At 41.3% G+C, this 26533-nt stretch overlaps 1 protein-coding gene across 2 annotated transcripts in view; it reads left to right on the top strand.

Moving 5' to 3' along the window:
• Window positions 1-18848, top strand: part of kcnh8 (potassium voltage-gated channel, subfamily H (eag-related), member 8) — a 121363-nt gene extending 102515 nt beyond the window's left edge. For both annotated transcript variants that reach the window (XM_037535540.1, XM_037535541.1), the window contains one exon: window positions 13197-18848. In XM_037535540.1, the coding sequence (XP_037391437.1) occupies window positions 13197-13712 (516 nt within the window). In that variant the 3' untranslated portion in view covers window positions 13713-18848. The remainder of the gene's footprint in view (window positions 1-13196) is intronic.
• The last annotated feature ends 7685 nt before the right edge of the window (window positions 18849-26533 follow it).

Consider the following 26533-nt stretch of genomic DNA (forward strand, 5'->3'; position numbering starts at 1 on the left):
GCCACATTTGTAAGGAACATGCATTTGTGGGATGAGCAGTAGAGCTGAGTATGTGGGTTGCGCCCATGAAAAATTTGCCAAATCTTCTCTGCCATTGCCAAACAGCTTATTCTGCTGTTGTTATTGACAATTGTTTTGAGCTTCTGGTACCCCCAGGTGCTGACAATCAGGTGCCTTATTGGCATGGGCCCTGCTACAGTGGTCAGTAGGTGTCTGTCCCAAGAATCGGCATGCCACGTTTACTTATCTGGATAGGGCCCGTGCGATAGGGCAACTTCAAGCTGGTGTTCTGCAAAACCAAGTTTCAGCTAGTACCATCTCCAAATTGAAGGCCAAGTTCCATATAACGGGGGATGTCAGAGACAGGCCACAAAGTGGGCATCCCAAGGAGATGACACCCCAAGAAGATAGTTTCCTCACCCTGTCAGTACTTAGGTACCGTAGGCTTCTACAGATTTGCAGTCAAGGTTTGCAGGACGAATTGGCCAACTGCTCTCTGCCCAGACAATCCGGAACAGACTGCACACAGCCAGTCTCCAGTCTCATCAGGCTGCCAGAAGGCCTGCCATGACTGCCTTTCCCCCGTCAGGCCCGTTTGCACTGGTGTGCACTGAAACACGTGCACTGGAACCTGAACATGTGGATGAGCGTTATGGTCAGCGACACATGTCCAAATTATGCCTACGGCAGTTGGATCGTAGGGTCAGTGTGGAGAAGACGCGGAGAATGCTAAGCTGATTGCTACACCAATAGAGTAACATCTTTTGTTGGAGGCAGTGTGATGGTGTGGGGCAGCATCTCCCTCACTCGAAAAACGAGGCTTGTCATCATTGGAGGCAAGGATGGAGGATGGACCTCAACCATTGAACAATTGTGGGATCAGCTTGGGCATGTTTGTGCCAGAATGACCAAAACAACCACATTGGCTGACTTGCGACAAATGCTGGTTGAAGAATGGGATGCCATCCCACAGCAGTGTCTGACCAGGCTGGTGACTAGCATGAGGAGGAGGTGTATGGTTCTTCCACATGCTACTGAGGCTCCTGTTTGTTAAATTAATAAATTGTTAAATTGTTAAAATGTCTTATTTCTTCAAACTTCAATCATCCAGTCCACCAAACACCAAACAAGTCAATGGTAGAATAAGCTGTTTGGCATTAGCAGAGAGGATTTGGCAAATTTTTCATGGGCACAACCCACATACTCCCATCCCATTATTGCCAAGAAGCATAGTTACAACAAAGAAATAATCTACCAAACACAAAGTTCATTACTTTTTGTGCTAAGTTTATATATATTCACTACAGGCTTCAGTCATATATATATTCAGTCAATCTGTCAATCAATATTATATATATATATATATATATATATATATATATATATACAGATATGTTTTTGTAACATGCAAAATTATCTGCCAATATAGTGAAAAAGTACTTAAAACTAGTAAAAAAGGAGTGAGGAAGGCCATGAATAAATGCTGCTCAGCACTTTTGATGACTCATGCATCAGTCTCACTGTTGCTGAGACCAAAGGTTTTTGAGAGTGCATTAATGGTTATGCTTGCATACATTGTTAGCATAAAGTTTTATAGTACAGAGTGTTAAAAACAGGTGGGGCAGTGGTTAATTTGATTAGTTTATGATTATGCAGCAGCAGCATCTGAGGGTGAGGATTGCATAGTGTTGTACAGCAAGAAGCTCAGTGGTGGTCAAGCTGGTGAGCAGTGGCACTCGATCAAGGCAGAAGAGGCAATAGGCAACAGCATCAGACGTACAGGATGGGCAGCTATTCAACTCAGCAGAGAAAGTAAAGAAAAACACAGTTAATTCTGTAATGAGTGACTGATCACAGATGACAGTATAACAGAGCAGCAGAGACTCCAGCAGGTCTAGATCTGACAGGGAAGACTAATCACCAAAGGCTCGACTATACAAGCAAGTTTTTAGCCTAGACTTAAAAACTGAAGCTGTGTCTGATTCCCGAACATTAACAGGAAGATTATTCCAAAGCTGGGATTCTTTGTATGAGAAGGCTCTCCCCCCTGATGTAACTTAATTCATTCTAGGTACCAGTAGTAAGCCAGCAGCTTGTGATCTAAGTAGATGTGATTGCTCATAGTAGGTGAGAAGTTCACTCAGGTACTGAGGGGCAAGTCTGTTTAGAGCTTTATAAGTCAGTAATAGGATTTTATAATCAAACATAAAACTGGGCTGATATGGTCGAACTTTCTGGTTCTTGTGAGGACTCTGGCTGCAGCATTCTGGATTAGCTATAGTTTGTTGAGGCTTTTGCCTTGGACATCCAAACAGCAGGGCATTACAGTAATCTAGCATTGAAGTAATAAAAGCGTTGAACTAGCTTTTCTGCATCCTGTAGAAATAATGCATTTCTTAATTTAGCAATATTGCAGAAATGCAGGGATGCTGTTTTAGTGATATTAGTTATATGTGCATCGAAGGACAGATCACGGTCTATGATGACACCAAGATTTTTAACAGATGAGCTTGATGCAACTGAGAAATTGTTAAGTTTAAGTGTTAAGTTAGACAGTTTGTTTCTAGCTGCTTTTGGATCAAGAAGGAGGACCTCTGTTTTATCTGAGTTAAGTAAGAGAAAGTTACTCAACATCTAATCTTTTATGTCTTTTACATAGCCCTCAATCTTGCTAAGTTTTATTTTGTCATTGTTTGCTTGATATATATAAATGAGTGTCATCGGCATAGCAGTGGAAATTTATGCTGTGTTTACTGATAATGGTGCCCAATGGTACCATATATATTGTGAATAATATAGGTCCTAAAACAGAGCCTTGTGGAACACCATACTTTACTTTTGCAAGGATAGATGATTCACACTTTACATTAACGAACTGATAGCCATCAGTGAGGTAGGACCTGAACCAGGAAAGAGCTATTCCTGTTACCCCCTATCTAGTAAGATAGCATGGTCTATTTTGTCAAAGCTAGCAAAGACACATTTCCTTTGTCAGAGAATAATAAAAGATCATTTACAATTTTTACTGTCACTGTGCTGTGATGTGACCTAAAACCAGACTGAAATCTTTCATATTGATGACTCCTATACAAATAGGAGCTTAATTGTTTTGCTACTGTTTTTTCCAAGATCTTAGATATAAAGTGGAGATTCGAGATCTACTTTGATAGTTCGCAGCGATCAAGGTTAGCTTTCTTAATCAGCGGTCTAAGAGAGGAGTTTATTATTGACAGAATAGGCTTGGTTATTTCTGGCAAAATTTCCTTGAGTAAACCTGTAGGAATCGGATCTAAAATACAAGTAGATGATTTTGCAGAAGAAACCATTTTAACTTGTTCATTATCTTGAAGTAATGTAAATTATTCCAGCCTATCTGCAGTGATTATAATATTCTCAAGATCGAGACTGGCATTATAAGCCAGCGGGTTTGTAGAGTATAACTGTGTTCTGAATTTTCTGCCTAATATTTTTTATCACTAAAGAAATTCATAAAATCATTGCTGCTATAGGTTAATGGCATCTGGGGTTCAGTGACTTTATTGTTCTCTGTTATTTTAGAACTTGTGCTAAATAGTAGTCTAGGATTATTTTTATTGTGTTCTATGAGAGAGGAGAGAGAGTCTCTCTATAGTCTATAAGACTCTCCTTCCAGGGAGACTGGAAGACTTCTAATTTAGTCAGACGCCATTTTCTCTCTAGTTGTCTGGCAGTCTGTTTTAAAGCTCGAGTATGATCGTTATACCAAGGGGTGACTTTTTTCTGCCGTACTATTTTACTTTTTAATGGAGCCACACTGTCTAGAGTAGATCGAAAAGGATCCTCTAAGAACTTGGTCATAATATCTAACTCGGTAGGATTAGATGGACAGCTGACAGAAGCTGATAACTGTGGAAGGTTTCTGATAAAGCAACCAGCTGTGGAGGAAGTTGTAGTCCTATCAACATGATAACGTGGTGATGAATGCACATTACCGCTAAACTGAATTTCGTATGAGATTAAGTAATGGTCTGAGACGGCTGTGCTCTGGGGGAGAATGGCTAAGTTATCTATATCTACACCAAAGGTCAGTATTAAGTCTAGAGTGTGGTTATGATAGTGTGTGGGGTCTTTTAGAGTTTGGGTGAAGCCTATGGAGTCTATGATAGAAATAAATGCCTTACTTAGTGCATCTTGAGGATTGTCAAAGTGGATATTAAAATCTCCGACAATTATTATTTTAAAGAACTCCAAAAGAAGAAAATGTATAGCCTACTTTCTGGCTAACGTCTAAAGCTTTAGTATGGATGGTTGCTATACCTCCACCCTGGCCGCTTAAATGAGGGTTATGCGCATAGCTGTAGCCTCTGGGGGTGGCTTCATTTACACTAAGGTATTCATAGGGTCTAAACCGTTTCTGTGAGGCACAGAGCATTAAAATCGTGATTGGTAATAATTTCATTTACAATGAAGGCTTTAGATGTAAGGGATCTTATTTTAAGCAGTTTTAGTTTTAGACCAAAGGTGCGGTAACTGCAAACTGGTATAACTGGTCTGATATTAATCAAGTTACTAGAGCAAACCTTTCGAGGCTTTTTGATTCTTTGTCTTATCCGGGGAACAGACACAGTTTCCCTATGCAAATCGACAGACATAAATATATAGCAGATGCTAATCATAGTAAAAAACGCCCATAAACCAACATTTCCTTAGAATTATACAAATGATTTATTGTTCTAGAAAGTTTTAGGAATTGAACAGTTTCAATTGTATAATAACCATGAATTAAACCCAAACTATGGAGTCTGGTCACATTTGACCGATCCATGTATTAAGAGACTTAATACATAATGCTTCTGTTACCATAATAGTAAGTAATCCAGACCATGAAACTAATTATTTATAAATCACTTATTATTGCCACATTGAGTTAATATAAAGGAAAATGCTGGATAAAATTCTTTTTGTACCTTGTCACATTTTCAACTCTCAGTATCTTGAGAAAATTATATGACTCTATTGGGCATCTGAAACCAACCCTTAATGGAAAATATCTCAAGATCTTTTGTATTTACTTGTGTAGGTTTTCAGGGGTGTAGAGTTTGAGAGATTGAAATGATCATAGCAAAAGTGTAATTCTAACACCAATATACTTCATTCTTCCACGTCATAGTGGAAAGGGTTTAAAATGAAAATCTCTTCACTCTCTTTATGCCTGTAGTATTTACATGAGTATATATTTTATTTTAAAAAAGTGCTAGGAACAAAAAAACTTGCGTAATGTGTAATTCGTGTGGTCACTTCTGCTACGCTGGCATGATTTACCCAGTTAAATTACTAGTGATTGTTTATGAAATACCTCTACAATATCAGAAATAGGCCTGGTGCCAGAACATAATTATATTGGGCAATGTCACGATTGGCCCCTCCCAGTCCTATCCATGTGCTCCTGTTGTGTTTACTTCCCAGTCCTGTCCATGTGCTTCTTTGTTTTGGTTTTCAGTCCTGCCCTCTTGTTTCGTGACTCCACCTCTGATTGTCTCCACCTGTTTTCCTCCTGTCCCTCATCTTCCATCTGATGTGTAAGCCCCATGTTTGCCCTGGAGTTGGGCTTCGTTTTTTGGAGTTGTTTTGATTTGTTTTGGCGTGCTGTTTGTATGCTTGTTTGAGTTATACATTTGCTATTTGTTCTCTGTGTTTAGCCTGTCCTCTGTTCGTCATGTCTGTCCCGCGATCTCTCCGTGTTGGCTGTATGAACCTGGACTGTTACGACTATGACCCTGGATTTGCCCAAATAAATCTCGCTTTACTCAGCACATGCTTCCGCCTCCTCGATCCACGTTACAGGCAAATGAAAAACACAGAGGTGCAGACCAGGAGAGGCCAGCCTGAGTGTGCAGTGTTTTCATCTAGCCTCAAAAATAAATAAATAAAATGTAAAAAGTCAGATGATAAATGCACAGTAAATCTTTCCAGATTTCTGCACCTATTACATAGAAGATTTTAAACAGCCTACATTTTCAAAAAGAGTTGGGGACAAAATCAGGCATTTCAAAAGGTAAGGGGACATGTCCCCTGCTCCCTCCTCATAAACTGGCTCTCCAGGTGTCTGATGAGAATTGAAGTTTTCTTCTGGCAACCTTTCCAAAGAAATTGGAATGTTGGAATACAGGTGGTGTCTTATTGAAGTTTTGGACATAGTAATACTGAGATGCAAGCAACATCTATATTCCAACTCTAACTTCTGTACATTTTTTGTAGGTTTTTAAAGCTTGTTTCTGCCTTCCTGCTGCTAATAAGGTTACTCAGACAACATGCTTTTCCCATGGCAACAGCACAAGCTGTTAACTGACTTTTCTCTGCCCCATCTGTCTGTCTCACCAAACCAGTGGAAACCAGTCTTTTTAGTTGAAACACGTTATTGTTTACAATTTTCCACAGTGGAGTGTTTTAAGATTATATCACCCAAATATACCACATACATGTATGTATGTATGGTGAAACATGAAACTAGACTTGCCTGCTGAGCATTGTATTGTCATATGTGGATATATTTGTACGTTTTGTTGAGTTTCCATGGATCTTGCTGTAGGCATATTGAGATTGTCCCATGGCATGTGATTGGTAGGACCAGCTGCTTAGCTGGCTTTCTGCCACTGATGTGACTTCATTAGATTCAAGGTACAGAAATGAAGCACATGCACTGTTCTGTAGGTAATCATTCTACATATGAAAGCATGCATGCTGTCACTACTGCAAAAGCTTGTAAAGATGTCATGTGTCGAATCATTTTCTTTGATTTTGTTGACTGGCAACACCTGACACTTACAGCCAACTTTTGCTAACATCTATTTCAACTGTCTATCATGCTTGTGCCAAACTGAAAATGGCAGCCTGTGACTGACAGCAGTCTGTTTTCTGTTCCCCTGTCAGATCAGCCCTAGAGCATGTCAGCCATGACTGCTCACATGGGAAAGATATCAGTTTTTAAATGATGATCAAACATTTGCCTGTGTTGCCTCAGCTGTTGAATAGTAGAACAAATGTTGAAAAAGACTGGGTATAAACTCATATAAAAATAATGAGTTATACATACATTTAGCCATTCAATCTGACGTCTGGTTTTTTTCCATAAACAGTAGCCTCTCAGAACTGTTGAAATTCGATTAGCCTACTTTCTTCAGCAAAATGCTGCGAAGAAAGAACTGTAGTCATGAATTCAGATATATTGAAATATTTAGAGTATCACTAGGCATACAGACCCCCTGGGCATGTAGTGGGTAAAAATAAGTGTTTTCACAGGAGAAGCAAAAGGCATTAAATGGACTTTATCTGCACAGATGACTGGCTAATTCCCCCATGAGAGTGTGCAGCTATAGCAGTCTGAGGTATATGTTTGGTCCAAATTCATTTGTACAAGAGAGGTATAGCCAGAACTTCATTTTATGGGGTCCTTGAGCTACGTTGTGGGGGCCAGCTAATCGTAAAAGGATAACAGCAATAGGTGTTGGAGGACTAAATACAAAACCAAGTTTTGAAATCAGAATTTTTTGTCATGCTTTCATTATGCAAGTCTTGAGCTGTGCAATTGTATGGGGCCTTCATTGTTGTACTTTGCACACATTTTCAATGGGAGACAGGTCTGGACAGCAAAGAGGCCAGTCTAGTACCCACACTCTCTGATCATGCAGCCATGCTGTTCTAACACTTGCAGAGTGTGGCTTGGTGCTGTGATATTGAAATAAGCATGGAAGTCCCTGAAAAAGATGTCATCTAGAAAGTAATATATGTTGCTTCAAAATGTGCTTCGAATTATAGCAAATTATTCACTAATACCCACCCATGCCATGATAGATGCTGGCTTTTGAACTTTACATGGTTAAAATTTGGATGGTCCTGTTCTTCTTTGGCCCAGAGAACACAGCATCCATTATTCCATAAACAGTCTGAAAGGTTGACCACAATACACATTTCCACTGTGCATCAGTCTGTTTCAGATGTGCTTTAGCCCAAAGAAGTCAGCAGCATTTCTGGATGACATATGACTTCTGCTAAATTTGTATTTGTGAATACAGTGATGAACAGTGTTTAATGATTGCTTATTGACAGAGTACTCCTGAGCTCATATGCTGATGTCCATCACAGAAGCATGTCTATTTTTAGTGAGGAGTTGAAAGTCACAGGCATTCAGTTGTGGTTTCAACCTTTTATTTTATTCTTTAAAAAATGGGATATTTTACTGATGCATTTTGGTGAAGTGGTGAGCCTTGACCCATCCTTGCACATAAAGGACTAGGCCTTTCCTGGATGCTCCTTTTATTCCCAGGCATGCTTGCATCTCCTGTTAAGATGTTTGGTGAACAATTTTCTTAATTTTAAACAGTGGTGGACGAAGTACACAAGTCGTGTACTTGAGTTAAAGATATCCAGATAAAATGTTACTCCAGTAAAAGTAATCTCCTCCCTTTAGACCTCGACTTGAATAAAAGTGCAAAAGTATTTGCCTTCAAATGTACATAAGTATCAAAAGTAAAAGTACTAAAAGATTAATTATGACTCTAATGTCTTATCATTTTTATAATAAGACTCTTGCTTTATCAACTCATTTTAGGTGAAAATTCTCTAGTGCCACTTTTGGTAAACAAGTTTTTTAATAGAATGTCATTAATCAGTCTGATGCTGAGGTCTATTAAAATTATCATAAGCACACAACACTGAAGGCAAGCCATTAGGTTTGCATCCATTTCAGTGGCTCTGAAATAACCTTTTGCAAACAAGCAAAGTTTCAATTTAAGATTTATTTTCAACTTAGTTACAAGTTTAAAAGAAATAAAAAACTTTAATCAAAGGTTCACAAATGAGTTTTCCTTTACTATATTGCATCTGTTCATAAACAAAAACTAGCCAAAACAAATTTACTATAAAATGAAATAGGGTTTGTATAAATTCAGAAAAGAGACATGTCAGTCACAGCTGACAGTCTCTTTTATTCATTTACACAACATGATAGAAGAACTCAGAGTCCATCTGCATGACCTTACATTGTATAATATTTTCATTTACATCAGAGAGCTCAACAATCTGGAAAGCCTAGCTTCCAAGTAGAAGGGCTTTGCTCCCACTGCCTTTCCCTCAGCCCCCTGTTACATACACTCTCACATCCCATTTACAAAAAAATGTTTCTTTAAAGAACCACCCACTGAAGGGTTCTTGATAGAGCTAAAAGTAGCTATTTGTTTTGGCATGTTTATTTTTAACCCTTGTGTGGTGTTCGGATCTGTGGGACCCATTTTTCACATGTTTACAAAAAGAAAAAATAATGTGTTATCATTTTTGCAACCTCGGTTTCCTTGCTCATTCTCTGTAAAGAACATATAAAAAAACACATTTTCATTTACTTCACACTGTGCACCTCCCTACACATTTATAAAACACGTGGTGTTAGGGTGAACCCCAAGGGAATAAAAGTATGGAAGCGTTGTGTTCTCCTCCTACATGGCCTGCTGTCAGTGTGTGTGTCTGTGTATATGTTTGTATAGGTGTGTGTGTCCTCTCCATGGATCACCACCTTATCGTGGTGGAGAGGTTTGTGTGCTTGAAGGACCCTAGGAGCTATGTTGTCTGGAGCAAAAGCTCCTGGTAGGGTCTCCCATGGCAAACTGGTCCTAGGTGACAGGCCAGACAAAGTGTGATCCATAACCACCCCTATGAGGACAACAAAGCAGGACTCGTGTACCCTGCCCAGATCAGGGTTACCGGGGCCCCACCCTGGAGCCAGGCCTGGGGGAGGGGCTCGCCAGCGAGCGTCTGGTGGCCGGGCATTCACTCATGGTGCCCGGCCGGGCCCAGCCCGAAGGAGCTACATGAGTCCCCCCTCCCATCGACCCACCACCGATGGGAGGGGCAGTAGTAGGGGTGCGGTGCATTGTGGATCGGGCAGTGTCCGAAGGCGTGGGCCTTGGCGTTCTGATCCTCGGTTGCTGAAACTGGCTTTTGGAACTTGGAACGTTACCTCACTGGCGGGGAAGGAGCCTGAGTTGGTGCGCGAGGTCGAGAGATACCGGCTAGATATAGTCGGGCTCACCTCAACACACAGCTTGGGCTCTGGGTCCAATCTCCTTGAGAGGGGCTGGACTTTTTTCTTTTCTGGAGTTGCCCATGGTGAGAGGCGGCGGGCAGGTGTGGGCTTTCTCATAGCCCCTCGACTCGGCGCCTGTATGTTGGGGTTTTCCCCGGTGGACGAGAGGGTAGCTTCCCTACGCCTTCGGGTTGGGGAACGGGTCCTGACTGTTGTCTGTGCTTATGCACCGAACAGCAGTTCAGAATACCCAGCCTTCATAGAGTCCTTGGAAGGGGTGCTTGAAAGTGCTCCTCCTGGAGACTCGATTGTCCTACTGGGGGACTTCAACGCTCACGTGGGCAATGACAGTAAGACCTGGAGGGGTGTGATTGGGAGGAATGGCCTCTCTGATCTGAACCCGAGTGGTGTTCAGTTTTTGGACTTCTGTGCAAACCACAGTTTGTCCATAACGAACACCATGTTTGAACACAAGGATGTCCATAAGTGCACATGGCACCAGGACACCCTAGGCCGCAGTTCAATGATTGACTTTGTAGTCGTGTCAGCGGACTTGCGGCCATGTGTACTGGACACTCGGGTAAAGAGAGGAGCTGAGCTGTCAACTGATCACCACCTGGTGGTGAGTTGGATCAGGTGGTGGGGGAAGATGCCAGTCAGACCAGGCAAACCCAAACGTATAGTGAGGGTTTGCTGGGAACGTCTGGCAGAAGAACCTGTCAGATTGATCTTCAATTCACACCTCCGTCAGAACTTTGACCAGATATCGGGGGAGGTGGGGGACATTGACTCAGAATGGGCCATGTTCTGCTCCTCCATTGTTGAAGCGGCTGACTGTAGCTGTGGTCGCAAGGTAGTTGGTGCCTGTCGGGGCGGTAATCCTCGAACCCGGTGGTGGACACCCCAGGTGAGAGATGCCGTCAAGCTGAAGAAGGAGTCCTACCAGACATGGTTGGCCTGTAGGACACCAGAGGCAGCTGGCAGGTATCGACAGGCCAAGCGATCTGCGGCTTCAGTCGTTGCCAAGGCAAAAACCCGGGTGTGGGAAGAGTTCGGTGAGGCCTTGGAAAGTGACTTTAAGTCGGCTCCGAAAAGATTCTGGCAAACCGTCAGGCGACTCAGAAGGGGAAAGCAGTGTGCCACTAGCACTGTATATAGTGGAGATGGTGTGCTGCTGACTTCGACTGAAGACGTCATTGGGCGGTGGAAGGAATACTTTGAGGACCTTCTCAATCCCACCAACATGTTCTCCAGTGAGGAGGCAGAGTCTGGGGACACGGGAATAGGCTTGTCCATTACTGAGGCCGAAGTCGCTAAGGTAGTTAAAAAGCTCCTTGGCGGCAGGGCTGCAGGGGTGGATGAGATCCGTCCCGAGTTCCTCAAGGCTCTGGATGTTGTGGGGCTGTCTTGGCTGACACGCCTTTTCAACATTGCATGGACATCGGGGGTGGTGCCACTTGATTGGCAGACTGGGGTGGTGGTGCCTCTTTTTAAAAAGGGGGACCGGAGGGTGTGTTCCAACTACAGGGGAATCACACTCCTCAGCCTCCCTGGTAAGGTCTATGCAAGGGTACTGGAGAAGAGAGTCCGGCTTATAGTCGAACCTCGGATTCAGGAGGAGCAGTGCGGGTTCCGCCCTGGTCGTGGAACACTGGACCAACTCTTTACCCTCTCCAGGATTCTCGAGGGTTCATGGGAGTTTGCCCAACCAGTCCACATGTGCTTTGTGGATTTGGAGAAGGCATTCGACTGTGTTCCCCGGGGTATTCTGTGGGAGGTGCTTCGGGAGTACGGGGTACATGGCTCTTTGCTACGAGCCATTCAGGCCCTGTACAAACAAAGCAGGAGCTTGGTTCGCATGGCCGGCAGTAAGTCAGACTTTTTCCCAGTGAGAGTTGGACTCCGTCAGGGCTGCCCTTTGTCACCGATTCTATTCATAATTTTTATGGATAGAATTTCTAGGCGCAGTCAGGGGATGGAGGGTGTCCGGTTTGGTGACCTCAGGGTCACATCGCTGCTGTTTGCAGATGATGTGGTCCTATTGGGGACATCAGGCCGTGAACTTCAGCTTTCACTGGATCGGTTTACAGCCGAGTGTGAAGTGGCCGGGATGAGGATCAGTACCTCCAAATCCGAGGCCATGGTTCTCACGCGGGAAAGGGTGGAGAGCCCTCTCTGGGTCGGGGATGAGCTCTTGCCTCAAGTGGAGGAGTTTAAGTATCTTGGGGTCTTGTTCACGAGTGATGGTACAAGGGAGCGGGAGATTGACAGGCGGATTGGTGCTGGGTCAGCAGTGATGCGGGCTCTTTACCGGTCTGTTGTGGTAAAGAAAGAGCTGAGCCATAAGGCAAGGCTCTCGATTTACTGGTCGATCTATGTTCCCACCCTCACCTATGGTCATGAGCTTTGGGTAATGACCGAAAGAACGAGATCGCGAATACAAGCGGCTGAAATGAGTTTCCTCCGCAGGGTGGCTGGACTCTCCCTTAGAGATAGGGTGAGAAGTTCGGTCATCCGGGAGGGACTCGGAGTAGAGCCGCTGCTTCTTCACGTCGAGAGGAGCCAGTTGAGGTGGTTCGGGCATCTTGTTAGGATGCCTCCTGGACGCCTCCCTTGGGAGGTGTCACAGGCAAGTCCACCGGGGAGGAGACCCCGGGGAAGACCCAGGACACGCTGGCGTGACTATATCGCCCAGCTGGCCTGGGAGCGCCTCGGAATCCCTCCCAGGGAGCTAGTGGAAGTGGCTGGGGAAAGGGAAGTCTGGGCTTCATTGCTCAGGATGCTGCCCCCGCGACCCGAACCCCGGAGAAGCGGAAGATGATGGATGGATGGATGGATGGAGGTGTGTGTGTATGTGACGGTAGACAACATGGCTAGGCTGCTGACTGGCTACAGCTGCTAAAGTAGAACCCACTGGACACTTGTGATATTTTAAACATCTGGTATTGTTACATAAATTATTATGGCTGTATTGTTAAAATAATAATAATAATAATAATAATAATAATAATAATAATAATAATAATATGAAGAGTCCACCAGACCACTGAGTAACAAAAACATGAACACCACACAAGGGTTAATATTGTAGGTAGGTTTGTAAAAGGCTGTTGTCTGTGAGTGATGGTTGTTTGTGTTGTAGGTGAGCTCCCTTGGCCAGGAGATAGCAGAGCTGGGCCGGGTAATGCGGAGTCTTGCCTTCCTCATGGAATCCATGATGACCTCTTCGCAAACACAAAAGATCTGCAGCCCTCTCTGTGCTCCGGGGCACCCATTATCCTCCTCAAACCCCACTGAAGGCCCGGTCACACCTTGGATCGTTCGTCCCCATTCCTCACAGATGCAAACTGCGATGCATCCTGGAGGACATGCACCCATCAGGGTACAGGAACCAGAAATAGTTTGCCACTCTCCAGCCTGCACCTCAGATATTTCAAGCCCTGTTGCCCTCTCCACTTCACCGCTTACGGACCTCTCTGATGGGGCTCTGTTGCTCAGATCACCCCTTAGCGGACCAGGTACCCTAAGAAGCCGTTCACAAAGTCTAGAAACCCCAACCGTTCACCTCCACCCACCACCACATACCCCTGGAACTCTACCCCGAGCTGGCCAAACATCACTGGGACAGGGGACAGGTCACAGGCCCCTGAGTTTGTAGCAACAAAACTTGGAACAAGAAATCCTCAGTGGAGAGGCCATGGAGCATATGAACTCAGAGTTAGACTGAGCTATGTAGATGAAGGCACACAATAAAAGCCATGGGGAAAGTTTTTTTAACTTATTTAAATGCACCATGGAATGGAAGACACTAAAGGGACTTACATTACCAGTTTATCCTTGCTCTGTCAAGTATATTAAATAACCATGACCATATTCCATCAGTGACCAGACCATTTTTAATTCCAGGTCTAAACAAATTCAGTCTGATTTGAGGCAAGGCATAGGTCTTCCCAATGTAAATCCATTCATCAGAGAGTCACCCACTTCATCCCTGAACCTCTAAGTCAGTGGTCATCAACCATCCTCCTGAAGATTTCTGCAAACTTTAAGCCCAGTCCTAATTGATCCTACTTGATCTATCTAATTATGGCCTTGATTAGCTGAGCAAGGTGTGTTAGATGGAGGAGGTGAAACCTAGAGGGAGATTATCTTCAGTGGGAAGATTGGTGGCCATTGCTCTAACCCTTTAAAACATAAACCCTATGCACAAAAACAGTTTTGGAAGAAATTTATTGACCATGTGGAATAAGCTGTCTGAAAAATGCCTTTAGGGATGCTTTCTTCAAAGAACCTCTTACATGCACCTTATCCCAACGCACAAATTTATTGACTCTTGTGCTGTAATTAAGTGGCATCCAAGAGCTTCATATTTACACTTACTAAGACCAGCATAGCTTTGCTTTAGAACCAGTTCAAAGGGGGATTCCAGCCTAAAACAGAGGGTAATACGTTATTTGTCATGTTATGCAATATTTTGTAGTGCAGCATTGCATACCTCAGCCTCATTAGCCTGACAGAATTATGTTTGCATAACATTTTCATGTTGTAATTCATCAATGTTTTCTTACTACAGTGCCCAGTAGGTATTATCTAAATATATAATACAACCAATGGAAATTCTGTGGTGTCAACCAATCCTGACTTCTAGGCTAGCCACTGATCTATAGGCTATAAAATACAGTTAAACTAGCCTTAGTGCACCTCTTACCTTGGTCGTCAAATAAAATGAGCTATTCCATCTTCATTCAGCAGAAAATGAACATATTTTTACTTTTTCAGCCAGAGATAAGAAGACCAACTGAGATGAGATGTGTAAAGAATGGCAGCAGTGTTGGGGTATTTGTTCAAAAATATAATCCATTACATATTAGTCTTTCAAGCCTTAATAGGATTAGTTTACTGATTACTTCCTGAAAAAAAGTAATCTCGCTACTCACTACTCCTTCACTTTTTTCCTTTATGTTACTCTATAACACATATGAGAAACATGAGTAACAAAGTAGCATGATGCGCTATTCTGCACTGCGTTTCCTCCAACACTGATAGCCAGGAAAATACCTTGCTAACTTTTGCTTTTAGTGTGTTGTTTTAGCTCATTTGGTGAGTCATTTCTGTCTTTCAAGTAATCCATTCTCTTCATTGTTATGATGATTTGAAAACAGTTGTTACAGTTACATGGCTGCAGTAAGATATTCAGCTTCAAGTGGTAAAAGAGAAAAAAAAATGAAATGAAAATTAAAAATAATTTTAAATGGCTCACTCCCAAAAACTTTCACATAAAGTTCCTCCCACCTTCAACATATGCCATCGGAAGGGGGCTCTCCTACTCTCTAAACCAGAAAATGTCACTCTAGAGATGACTGCTTCAAAGCTGTAGGAGTGGTAATAATAATTACATTTTTCAGTTTGGCTGGAGTGACCGTTTAAGCCCTTGAGACTTTAGCCACTTTAAACTGACAATTTATTATTCAGTTATTTAACATAAGACTATTATACAACTATACATTCTTTCATAAATATAGTTAATGTAATTTATGTAGTTGTGAGGTGGAGCAGTTTAAGTGTGGGCCCACACACTTAAGTGTTCATTTAAATTATTCACGAGTCTCAAACTTGACTCTTACGACGAGAACTCAGTCATGTCACACAGCAAGCTGTAATGCACTATATGCTTATTTATGAGCCTGTGCATTGTCAGATCTGTTGAGGATTGAGGTCAGAAAAGTCCCTTTAGTTTCTGCCTGTTTATTTTTTAAAGCATGTGTAAAAGGGGTCGGCATAGTGTAGCAGTAGGTCATTGAGACACTATGTAGAGCTATTAGGCACGATAGAAAAGCATGAAGGTCACCTTGGCATTGTGTTTCTCTCTGTCTGTCTATCTGTGCATTTTTTCTAGATGCCCCTCAGGGCAGGAGAGAGGAACAGCAGGGACAAGTCTTACACAATGTGTGTGTGCATGTGTGCATGTGTGTTGGGGGACGGGTATTTAAGGAACAGACTCTGCAGCAATGCTGATGCATGGATGTTACATGTTAAGTTGAGAGGAAGGAGTTGAAGATGGAGAAGCTTATTGGTAGCTTGGCGAATTGCAAGTTCGGTGAGGTGGGGGTGATGGGGACTTGCTCTTTAGCTCTGGTCCTAGGGGGTTGGTTGCCGGTGGCAATGCAACCCCTGCTGTCACTTGTTTCTTTCTGGCACAGACATGGACCAACCACTCTGCCTGCTTCTGTCTTTCTCTCTCTCTCTGCCTCTCATATTCTCTCCCTGTGTCTATGTCTATCACTCTCTACCATTCCCTCTCTAATATTGTGTGCATGTTACCTTGTTAGCATCAAAAGTTATGATTTACTTGTTACTGCACTGTCTTAATAATATTAACCAACATTCTATCTCTAGAATTGTTGAAAAGTCCAGATAATGCAATACTATGACAGCGTCTTGCATTTAAACCCAAGTGCTTGCTGCAACAATGGTGCAATCACACAGGTTCCAGTTCTTTTGTTTCTAGCTCTGTCCCTCTTTTGGCAAAATAAACTCTTAACATAGCTAAAAAATTAATTAACCCCTTTATGCAGGGTGAAGAAAAATAGTTCTTTTCAGTAAGTAGTGCAATCTCTCCGTACTGTCATTTTTATATGAGAAATCATCCAACAAAACCAAACATTTGCTAAAACCTCCAGCACATGAATGAACAGGAAAACATTCCATACTTCAGTCACCTCCAAATGTTAACTCTGATTGAACAGATGTTTCCAACATCTAAAACAAGCTGTTCAGTTTTGGTCTGAATGTTTTCCTATTCCTGTCCAGAAGCAGCCACAAGGCATCGAACAATGGAAGAGGCTAAGCAGCATTATAGATTTTCAACTCTGACTGTTTCCTTTTGATACATTTGTGGCCAAAAATTGGTGTTGTCACTAACTCAGTGAGCATACACAAAAGCAACCATATTAAATGATGTTACAATCTGTTCAAAGATGTTCTTTTTGTGCACAAAAACGAGATCACCAGCTTCTAGCTCATGTCTTCATGAATATGTATTTTAAGGAGTGGCATTGTCAAGGCAATGACGATGTAAATTGGCAAAAATGAAGCAGATGAGATCAGATTTTACTTTAAAGCATAAAAATCTTATCAATACATGTGATGTTTCCATTTTATTTTTGCTTACTTTTCACTCTAAACAGGGATCTTAATATCTTTTTTGTTGTTGTATTTATTTTTGTTCAGGGTAATTTCCCAAACTGCACGATTTCCCAAAGTGGGACTCACCTCTTCCATCAGAATTTCGAGCTTTTCTTGTGAGAATTTCTTCTGTCTACAGCTGGCTGAAATGTGCTCTATGCAGGTCGGTGGAGTACAATGCAAAAGTCAGAAAGTGCCCTTAACTTGTTTAATATGACCATTAGGGACAAGTTATTAATTTTTCAGCATCAGGAAAAAAAGCAGAAAACAAATATAACAGAAGTCTGCGCAAAAGCTGTAACAACTAAGTTTAACATACAATGTTTCAGTATTTAGTCTGTCCACCTTTTGCATCACTTAAGGATTCCATTCTTTTCAGCAGGCTTGCTTTCAGTTTTTAAGAAAAATCTGCAGGGTTACTTTTCCACAGCTTCAAAGTTCAGTCTTAGAGGTTTGTTGCATTTTCTGCTTCTCACAGTCCAAGTAATCCCAAACACAAACATGAAGGCTTTAAGTATCTTAAAGTATCCTTAAGTATTATTTAATTATCTCATGATGATGATTGTTTTCTGCCAGGTCTTGTACAGTTGTTAGGGGTCATTTTTTGAACTGTTTTGGAAATTTCTGTTTTTCTTTATTTTCTTTTGACTTTCTCCTTATGCAAGCACATTATCTTACAGCTGATCTCAGAACTGTCTCCTGAAAAAAGGAATAACTTTGACTTTAATGACTGTTTTGACTGGAAATCAAATGGGTGGTCTTGGAATTTTTTCACAATACTTTGTACTGGCACCACCCCAGTTCTAATTAGATAGCAGGTGGTGGATACCATATAAATGTCAGGTCACACTTAATAAGTTGTAAAACTAGGGCTACCTGCAGTGGTTAAATTTTCGCATGCGCAAACAGTTTAGTGAAGTCTTTTGTAAATATGGCCATTCATGTGTTACTTTAACCAAGGCAAAGCCCATTGCCTCACAACTGAGTATCTGGTTCAATAATTTTAGCAAGAGAGATGTAAAGTGTAGATGCCGGCATCTACAACTCTAGGGGGCCTGCAAAAAAGGGGTTAATTAATTGAAGCTAGTAGCTGCTGATTAACATAATGCCATTAAAGGTATAATTCTAATTTAAGGTTACTAGGATTGATTCATTAACAGTAACAGTAGAATTTTTGGTCAAACTGTTCCTTTCATTTGCAGACATCCTCTTCTCCATGGCTTGGCTGGTAATAGAGAGATATGCTGTTCTGTTGCCCGAGTATAGGGTGTTTTTATATTTATATGAATGTATCACAGCTAAAGATGTATTTTTGTACCTCCGAGACCCAGGGACAGTCTAGAAATCCATGACAAATTCAGTTTGTGCAGTTTTTTTTTTTTTTTTGGGAGGGGGCTTGAGGGAATGCTGGATGAAATATGTAGTGTCTGGTTAGAGGGGCAATGCAGTGCCATCCAGAATCTCAGTGCAACACTCTCACTGTCTCTTTGGCTAAGTGAGACTCTCTGTCCTGCTGGGAATGTAACTGAATGACTTTAATCTTCTTTGATATGATAGTATTAGAGCAAGAGCCTGTTATGCTAATAAATGACTACTACTGTTTAGTTGATGTTATGGATTGTCCTTTTTTATTTCCTCTCATGGCTGTTTTGTGTCAAGGAAACCCCTCAGTTACCTTTCTAGGATAATATTGATGATAACACTGTTGCATTCTACAAAAACATGTGTGATATGCAAAATACTAACTGCCTTTTTCAAAGTACGTATTGTTTCTTTTTTGTCCTCTCAATAAAACTAGCACACAAGCAAGCAATACATATGTATTGTTATTTCAGGTCACTTCACGAGTCAGACTTATCTGTGTTTTATATGCAAAGTACTAGTTTGTCTATTGTCCTGATCTATTTTTATGATTAGACCAAGGATAACACAGTAAAAGTCCACAGCAGAGAAGTATGAATCTTGACCTAGCCTGACTTGGAGAATTCCCCAGTGTAATGTGAAGGAGCGATGAGGAGACGGACGCATATGTGTAGAGAAGCAAGATTTATTAAGGGCAAATCCATTATCAGGGTCAAAACAGTCCAGGGTCAACGAGCCAACATGGAGAGATGGAGGTACAGACATGACTTAACACAGAATGGAAACACCACGGAGGCCGGAACAAACAAAACATCACAGGAAAGACCAAAGACCACAAGAATATACACTTCACGAGAATACATCAAACAATACAAAGACCAGCAAGCACACAGGGGAAAACACGGGGCTTAAATATAAGAGGGATAACAATGGTGAACAAGACACAGGTGGAAAACAGGTGGTTACAATCAGGGGTAGGGACTAGAAACAATGGGGCAGGACCAGGGGCAAATCTCAGAGCTAGTTGGATGTTTTCTCGGGTGGTGGAAGGGGGGAGGTGACATATTAAATCCCTCAGCCTCATTGGTTTGACAGAATTCACAATCTTTTCCTTCAACAGTGTTTTCCCACTACAATATGCAGCATGCTTTTTGCAAATACATTATATAACCACTGGGAATCCCTGTGGAGTCAACCAATCCTGACTGCTAGCCTAGCCACTGACTTCAGGCTAATAAATACAACCATGCTAGCATTATTGTAACTCTAACCTTGGTTTTCAGTCAAAATAATAAAGGAAACAACTATTTTGTCTTTATTTAGAACATCTAGAGGAAAGTTGAGGTAAGATATACAGAAAGCCAGGAGCTACCTTAATTTATCTTCTAGCTTCTACAAAATGTTCTTCCATGCATTGCATGCAATTACACATTTCTACCAAAGAGGTTTCCAAATTCCCAAAACGTACAAAGTGCAGCTTTAATATAAAGAGTATTTATTCTGGGCAATTTTGCAGCATTTCTGTTTGTCCAATCATTATGAAGTGATGTCTTTAAACTGGAAAATTGCACCTCATAGTTAACTGTGGCAATGCTGGGTGTAGGTAAGCATGCTTACAACAGAAGTAGTGATGGCTACATTTTTTATTTTGTCTGGAAAGTTCATTAAATATGACCAGGAACATGAACTGACAGGAAAAAGAGCTCAGTTTTGATTTCCAGTAGACTTTAGGAACAACCGACAAGCCTTTTATTTTGCTGTATCCCTTTGTTATAGGCAGAGTTGGTGTTTGCACGAGGCAAACATAGGCAGCTGCCTAGAGCCGCCATAAGCCACATACATACAATATGTGGTGGCGTTAAATGACCTATTCTGAAAAAAACATACGATCTACTTTTTGGAGAAGAGGTTTTTGGTCTGATTTTCTGGATGAAGAGAGGAAAAATGTCATCTAGAGTCATCTAAGCGCAGCAGAGAAACACAAAAATAGGGAACACAAAACAAGTTGTTGCTAATTTACATGCCAAAAACTTTGTTATCAGGCATAACAAAGCACTATCCAGACTCAGCAGTACAAAACATTAATGTTAGTATAGATTTCCAGTGTTTTTACTCAAAAAAGTAATCCATTACAAGTTAATGGGATTATGTTGCTTATTACTTTACTTTTGTATTACTCTGTACCAATTTATCACTAGTTTGACAGATACTTTTATTGGTTTCAAGCTTATTTCTTAAAACAAGCAAACTATCTGCCTATTTAGTGAGATTATTCCATGTAATAAAATTACTGTAAACTAACAAATATGGTGCAGTAAGTTAAATAATCGTGTTATAGTCTTACAACAATATCAGAATGGGAAATATTAGATACATCAACTAGAGGATGTCATTGTCTGCACTGTAGATGGTTGCGCCACTCAGGAGCCCAGATTCTCAACTTCCCCATTCCTGTCTTTTTCCCTTGAACCCCACAAACACTAAATCCACCCCTGGTTATAAGCACTGATCCACTGATGCACTGTTTCTCATTCTCACATGTGCTATGTTTGTGTGTGTTTTTACTGTCATGCATGTCCTTGGCGTGTTATCCGGCTTTCATTGCTGTGCGTGAGACAGATGTGTTGAATGGTCTTGACAGAGCATGACTGCTCAGACGCATGCCAGACGTCGAAGGTGTGTCTCTCTGTTGCCACTGCCACAGTCCATCTGAAGAGAATAACATGTGTTGACAAGTCTCCATGGTTACAACCAAAAAGAATAGAGTCGAGATGAACAAAGGAGAGAGAGAGAGAGAGAGAGAGAGAGAAAGAAAGAAAGAAAGAAAGAAAGAAAGAAAGAAAGTAATAAAGGGATAAGGTGGTGTGAAGGTGAAAAGAGTGAAAACGTTCGGAGAGTAGAAGCCAAGCTATGGTCATCTGTTTCCCATTCTCACTTACAAAAGCAATTGACTTCGTCAATGACGATTCTCTTTTTTAGCGGTGCACTAGGGAAACAATTCATTGTTTTGCGATGTAACGAAATCTAATGCATTTATGTTTTCCTGCCTGTGCTGCCGACAGCTGTTTACGCTGAAGTTATAAGGGGTGTTTCAGTTTGTACTGCTTTTTAAATGAGTCAGTCAAAATAGCTCATTTATATTTATCTGTCTTAAAGGCACAGTAACAAAAACAGCCTGTTTAATTCTATAGGACAAAGAGAGGTTGGAAGATGGTCATGTGAAAATCCATCCAGCCATCCATTTTCTAAGCCGCTTCTCCGTCAGGGTCGTGGGGGGTGCTGGAGCCTATCCCAGCAGTCTTCGGGCAGAAGGCAGGATACACCCTGGACAGGTCGCCAGTCCATCGCAGGGCATCATGTGAAAATGAGTTTCGAAAATCTGTAAGAAATACAGGCAAAAAAGTAAAATGATAAAATATATAGGATTTAAAATATTTTTCAAAAGTATTTAACCTAGTAAGCCTTTAACCTAAAAAGTAAACGGTAAGTGAAAAGAATTTTGTTAACGTATTATTTGAAGTTGGATAAAATCTCAATTTAATAGCAGCAAAGTTAACTCTACATTTTAAAATAGTTTTACAGTGTTAGTTACAGTAAAGGCTGGAGTGGTCTGAAAAAAGAGCTGCTTTTGGAATGTTATCCATGTTTGCATACATATTAAATTAGTGGAAAGGAAAGCTCATGGGAATCACAGACAAACTAAGACAAACATCTTCTATTATTTCATAGAAGTCGTGCCCAGAAAGTTACAACCAACTTAGCTTACGACCAAACAAAAGTCCCCCAGGGCTCACTTTCAACAAGGGCTTCCCAAATACTTTACAGCTTTGGCTCTGACAGAATTTTTGCTGCACTAGTATGGATTGATGGTTCTGCTCTTAGCAAAAGCCTTCATCACTGAATTTTGATAGTGTGGCAAAAATGGGAGGATGGCAATATTGAAATTATACACAAAAAGGAACATGATAAAATGATGTGTGATACCACCAACAGCATCACTCTTTTTTCTGTGACAGGTCCCAGTGTGTGTTTGAAAAGGTCAGAAGCACGTCTGATATGATCTGTATGAACTGCCCCTATAAATCCCTCTCTCTTAAATATGGCATCCAATTAAAATTCCGCCATCATGGCACCCTGCTTAATTTCATTCTGCACTAAATTCTTACTAAATGCAGCTTCTCATGCGTAGACTGTCTTACTTGGCTGAAGCCTCTCGGCCATACAAGTGTATGCAATATACAGTGGCTGCAAAGAGATTTGGACATTTTAGCTATTGGTGAACATTAAAACTTTAATAAAATTCTTTAGCTTACTTCATTCAATACATCTCGGACTGGCTTCCCAGGTTAAGCGTAATCCTAGAATTACAAGGCTTTACAGTGATAAATCAACATTGACATTAAAATTTATTCCTAGACTGGCTCAAACTGTGTCCAGGAAACTGACTCAAAATGTTCAACAAAGCCTGGAGAACAAATCCAGCCAGGCTGCACTAAAAGTACTTTAAAGCACAGAGGTGGAAATCTGGGGTGGAAATTTTCTGACAATGATATCGGTGAGCTTGTGATGATTGATGGGACTGCTGAAGTCTATGAAGAAACTGCTCAAACAACAGTGGTGGATGTGGATCAGCAATACAACGATCTTAAACACACCACACCTTTTTTGAAATGTCTTGGAACGGTCTTTTTAAACCTTTTATGCATGGTGCCTACGTATGTACATAAAAAAAAATTTAATAAAGGCGTAAGTATTTGGGAAGAAAAATCTTTATAAATGTTCTTTTAAAAATGTGTGCATTAGTTGCTAAATTAAATGTCACTTGGTGTGATTTCAGATGGCCAGAAGAACAATATATAACATATAATATATAACAAGTTATATATGGCTAATGGTATTGACTACTAGTAGGAGCTCTGGTGGACAGAAACATCATAAAGAAGACTAACTGAGACAAATTATAAAGTGGTGTAATTTCACTAGCAAGGACACTGAACAGGACGCCTTCAAGATACATTATGAAAAAGGGGGTTTGCTAGTCTTTAAGCTGGGAAATCACACTCTAGAGACTATTGCAGCAGTAGGATGTGGATAGGCATGTCTACAACAGATAAAATAATTATTTTGCCCAGCATGTTTCTTCAATGACACAGACAAACCAGAGAGTCCAATAGCAATTCCATATTTATTGGTACTGTGAACAACTTAACACATGGCTCAATCTGCGCACACTGCGCTTTCCTCTGACAGGGTGTCACTTCATACAGCCGCCACAGAATATCTGAAAGGGGGGGGGGGGGTATATTGTATGTAGAAGGACTGAGGAAAAAAAATACGGAATGGAATTGCATGTGCATGTCCATGCATTGCATACAATAGCACTATTCACTGTGTGATGGCCCTGACCCAAATACAGTAGCTATTCATCACTTCACCCTTCCATTGCTGAGAATAATGCAGCTCTTCCATTTAAATGAACACATACACGCAGAAGTGGCACAGCTGAGTGAGTAAAAGTAGAGAAAGCATTGTCTTGGGTTCACTAACAGGATTATACTAAAACAAGGTCCAAACTCGGTTCTTCATAAGAAACAAGTACATTATTAGGTAACAAAACCATGAACATACTCCTTCTAATGTAACGTCTGTCGACTTTAACTAAAGCTCTCAGGCTTTAGTTAAAGAGGTATTTAGTTGTTGGCAAGTGTGAGAGCTCAAACTGTTCCCATCCTCCAGATATGTGTATGTGTGTGAGAGAGACTGTGGCATGTCTGTGTTAATCACACCAGTGGTGATGAATGGCTTGTAAAGTGTGCTTCTCTAGGGATGCTCCTAGCAAGCTCTGGAAAGGAGCGTGAGTCTGTTTCACACGATAGGATCTATGGCCTTCAGCAGCAAAGCTGATTCTCTAGTTCAATAGCTGCTTTCTCTGAGTTGTCAGAATTCAAGAGTGTTCTCATTGTTCAGAGCTGAGGTGGGGTTGATGTTTAATACGGCAGCCCATCTAATGTGGTGCTTGATCGATTAGGAACAAGATTTCAATGGGCATTACAGCCTCCTTTTGTCAAAATACCACTAAGATGTTGTTCCTGTGAACCAACTGAAGAGACCAGTTATGTTCACTTTAAACCAAATTATTCTTCCTTGATATCATATAAGGACTGAGTGGAGATCATTCGCAGATTTTTGCATATTTGCCAACCAATATACCTGCATGTACCATTAATATGTGCCCGTATTGAAGTCTCTGTAGCTACTGGATAATAACCAATAAGTCTTAGCATGTAATAAGCCTTGGATTTTAAGGAGTTCATAAGGCATTTGTCTCTTCTATGCTGCAGTAACAGCCTCTAACATTGCATTCAGCGACAACAGCATTAGTGAGTCAGATTTGGTTGATTGTTTCTGGATTACAAATGCCATTCTAACTCATCCCATTACATCCACTTCCCTACAGCCTAATGATGGGGGGCTTCAAACCCCTGTAGCCAATGCTTAGCATTGGGCACGGTGACCTGCTCCCAGAGCATCCCATTCTTTTACCTTTTATATTTAGATTACACCAGATGTTTTTTTTTTCTTAGCAAGTGATCTCAGCTATGAGTTCTCCTTAAAGTAGTTTAATTAACTAATTAGAATAGGTGTCTGGATATTTTTGGACAAAAAGTGTATTTCCTTGCTCAATCTATCAGCATTTGCCCAGTGGACAGTGCTACAGATTAGCAAATATGCAAATAATAGACACATAAATCAACCTTAACGCAAAAGGTGAAACTGATAATTGATTTTCAGTAACAGTGTTCACAGTCTGTGACCTGTCCAGGGTGTATCCTGCCTTCCGCCCAGTGACCGCTGGGATAGGCTCCAGCACCTCCCTCGTGACCCTGAGGGAGAAGCAGCTTAGAAAATGTATGTGTGTGTGTGTGTGTGTGTCAGGTTGTAGACTGACCTCAGTTTTTCTCGACTGATCAGCCTGAGGTTGCAGACTTGCATGTTTACCAACTGATTTTTCTGACAGAATAGGCCAATCCTGTGAGGATCAGATTTATTAGGCCTGCTAATTGTAAAACATAAATTCTCTTGTTGAGCTTACTCAAGTAGTTTGAGAAAATGCATCACCTTTATCATGAAGGCCTCATGAGTCATCAGAGCTGCCTTTATTCATTGATGCATCAACCTAATTTGCACAACCCAGCAAAATCCCTGCCGTTGAATGAATTCTTATAGTGTTCATTTGTATCCCGCTGGAACTGAATAAACATTATAGGTGGTAATTTAAAGCTGGGGGCTTACTATGAACAAATAAATGGTTTCTCCAATACACTTGAGCTTTCTTTGCCGTTCCTTATTTCTTGCCTGCTTGCGTTAACGCCCCAGTAATGTCCATGTAGACTGAAATCAAGTACCACCATCAAACCATCTACCATCTACAAGAGCTAAAAAGTTTGACCATATCAGTCCAACCTTTCTCAAACCTACACTGGTTGCCAGTTAAATTCTGCATTGAGTACAAAATTCTGTTACTGACACTTAAAGCTCTAAGTGGTCTCAACACTCAGAGTGAACAATCACGCCTACATAGATCACAAGGTGCTGACTTACTATTAGTACCTATAATAAATACATTTACATCAGGGAGTACAGCCTTTTCCCCAACTTTGGAATAATCTTCCAGTCAGTGTTCAGAACCCAGACACAGCATAACCTACTTGTTTAGTCAAGCATTTGGTAAATCGTTTTTCCCATTAGATACAGGGTGCAGATCTGGGGGTTCATGGACACAACACTGTATGCTGTAACAGAACTATGTATTTATTTTCTGAGCTGGACAACTGACCATCCTGTGTGGTCTGTTGCTGATGTTTCACCTGCCCTGATTAGGTGCCCAGTGCCCACCTTCTGGACCAGTTTGACCACCATGAAGCTTCATGC

Source organism: Pygocentrus nattereri, chromosome 27 (assembly GCF_015220715.1).
Source record: "Pygocentrus nattereri isolate fPygNat1 chromosome 27, fPygNat1.pri, whole genome shotgun sequence".
In the NCBI taxonomy this organism is placed as follows: Eukaryota; Metazoa; Chordata; class Actinopteri; order Characiformes; family Serrasalmidae; genus Pygocentrus; species Pygocentrus nattereri.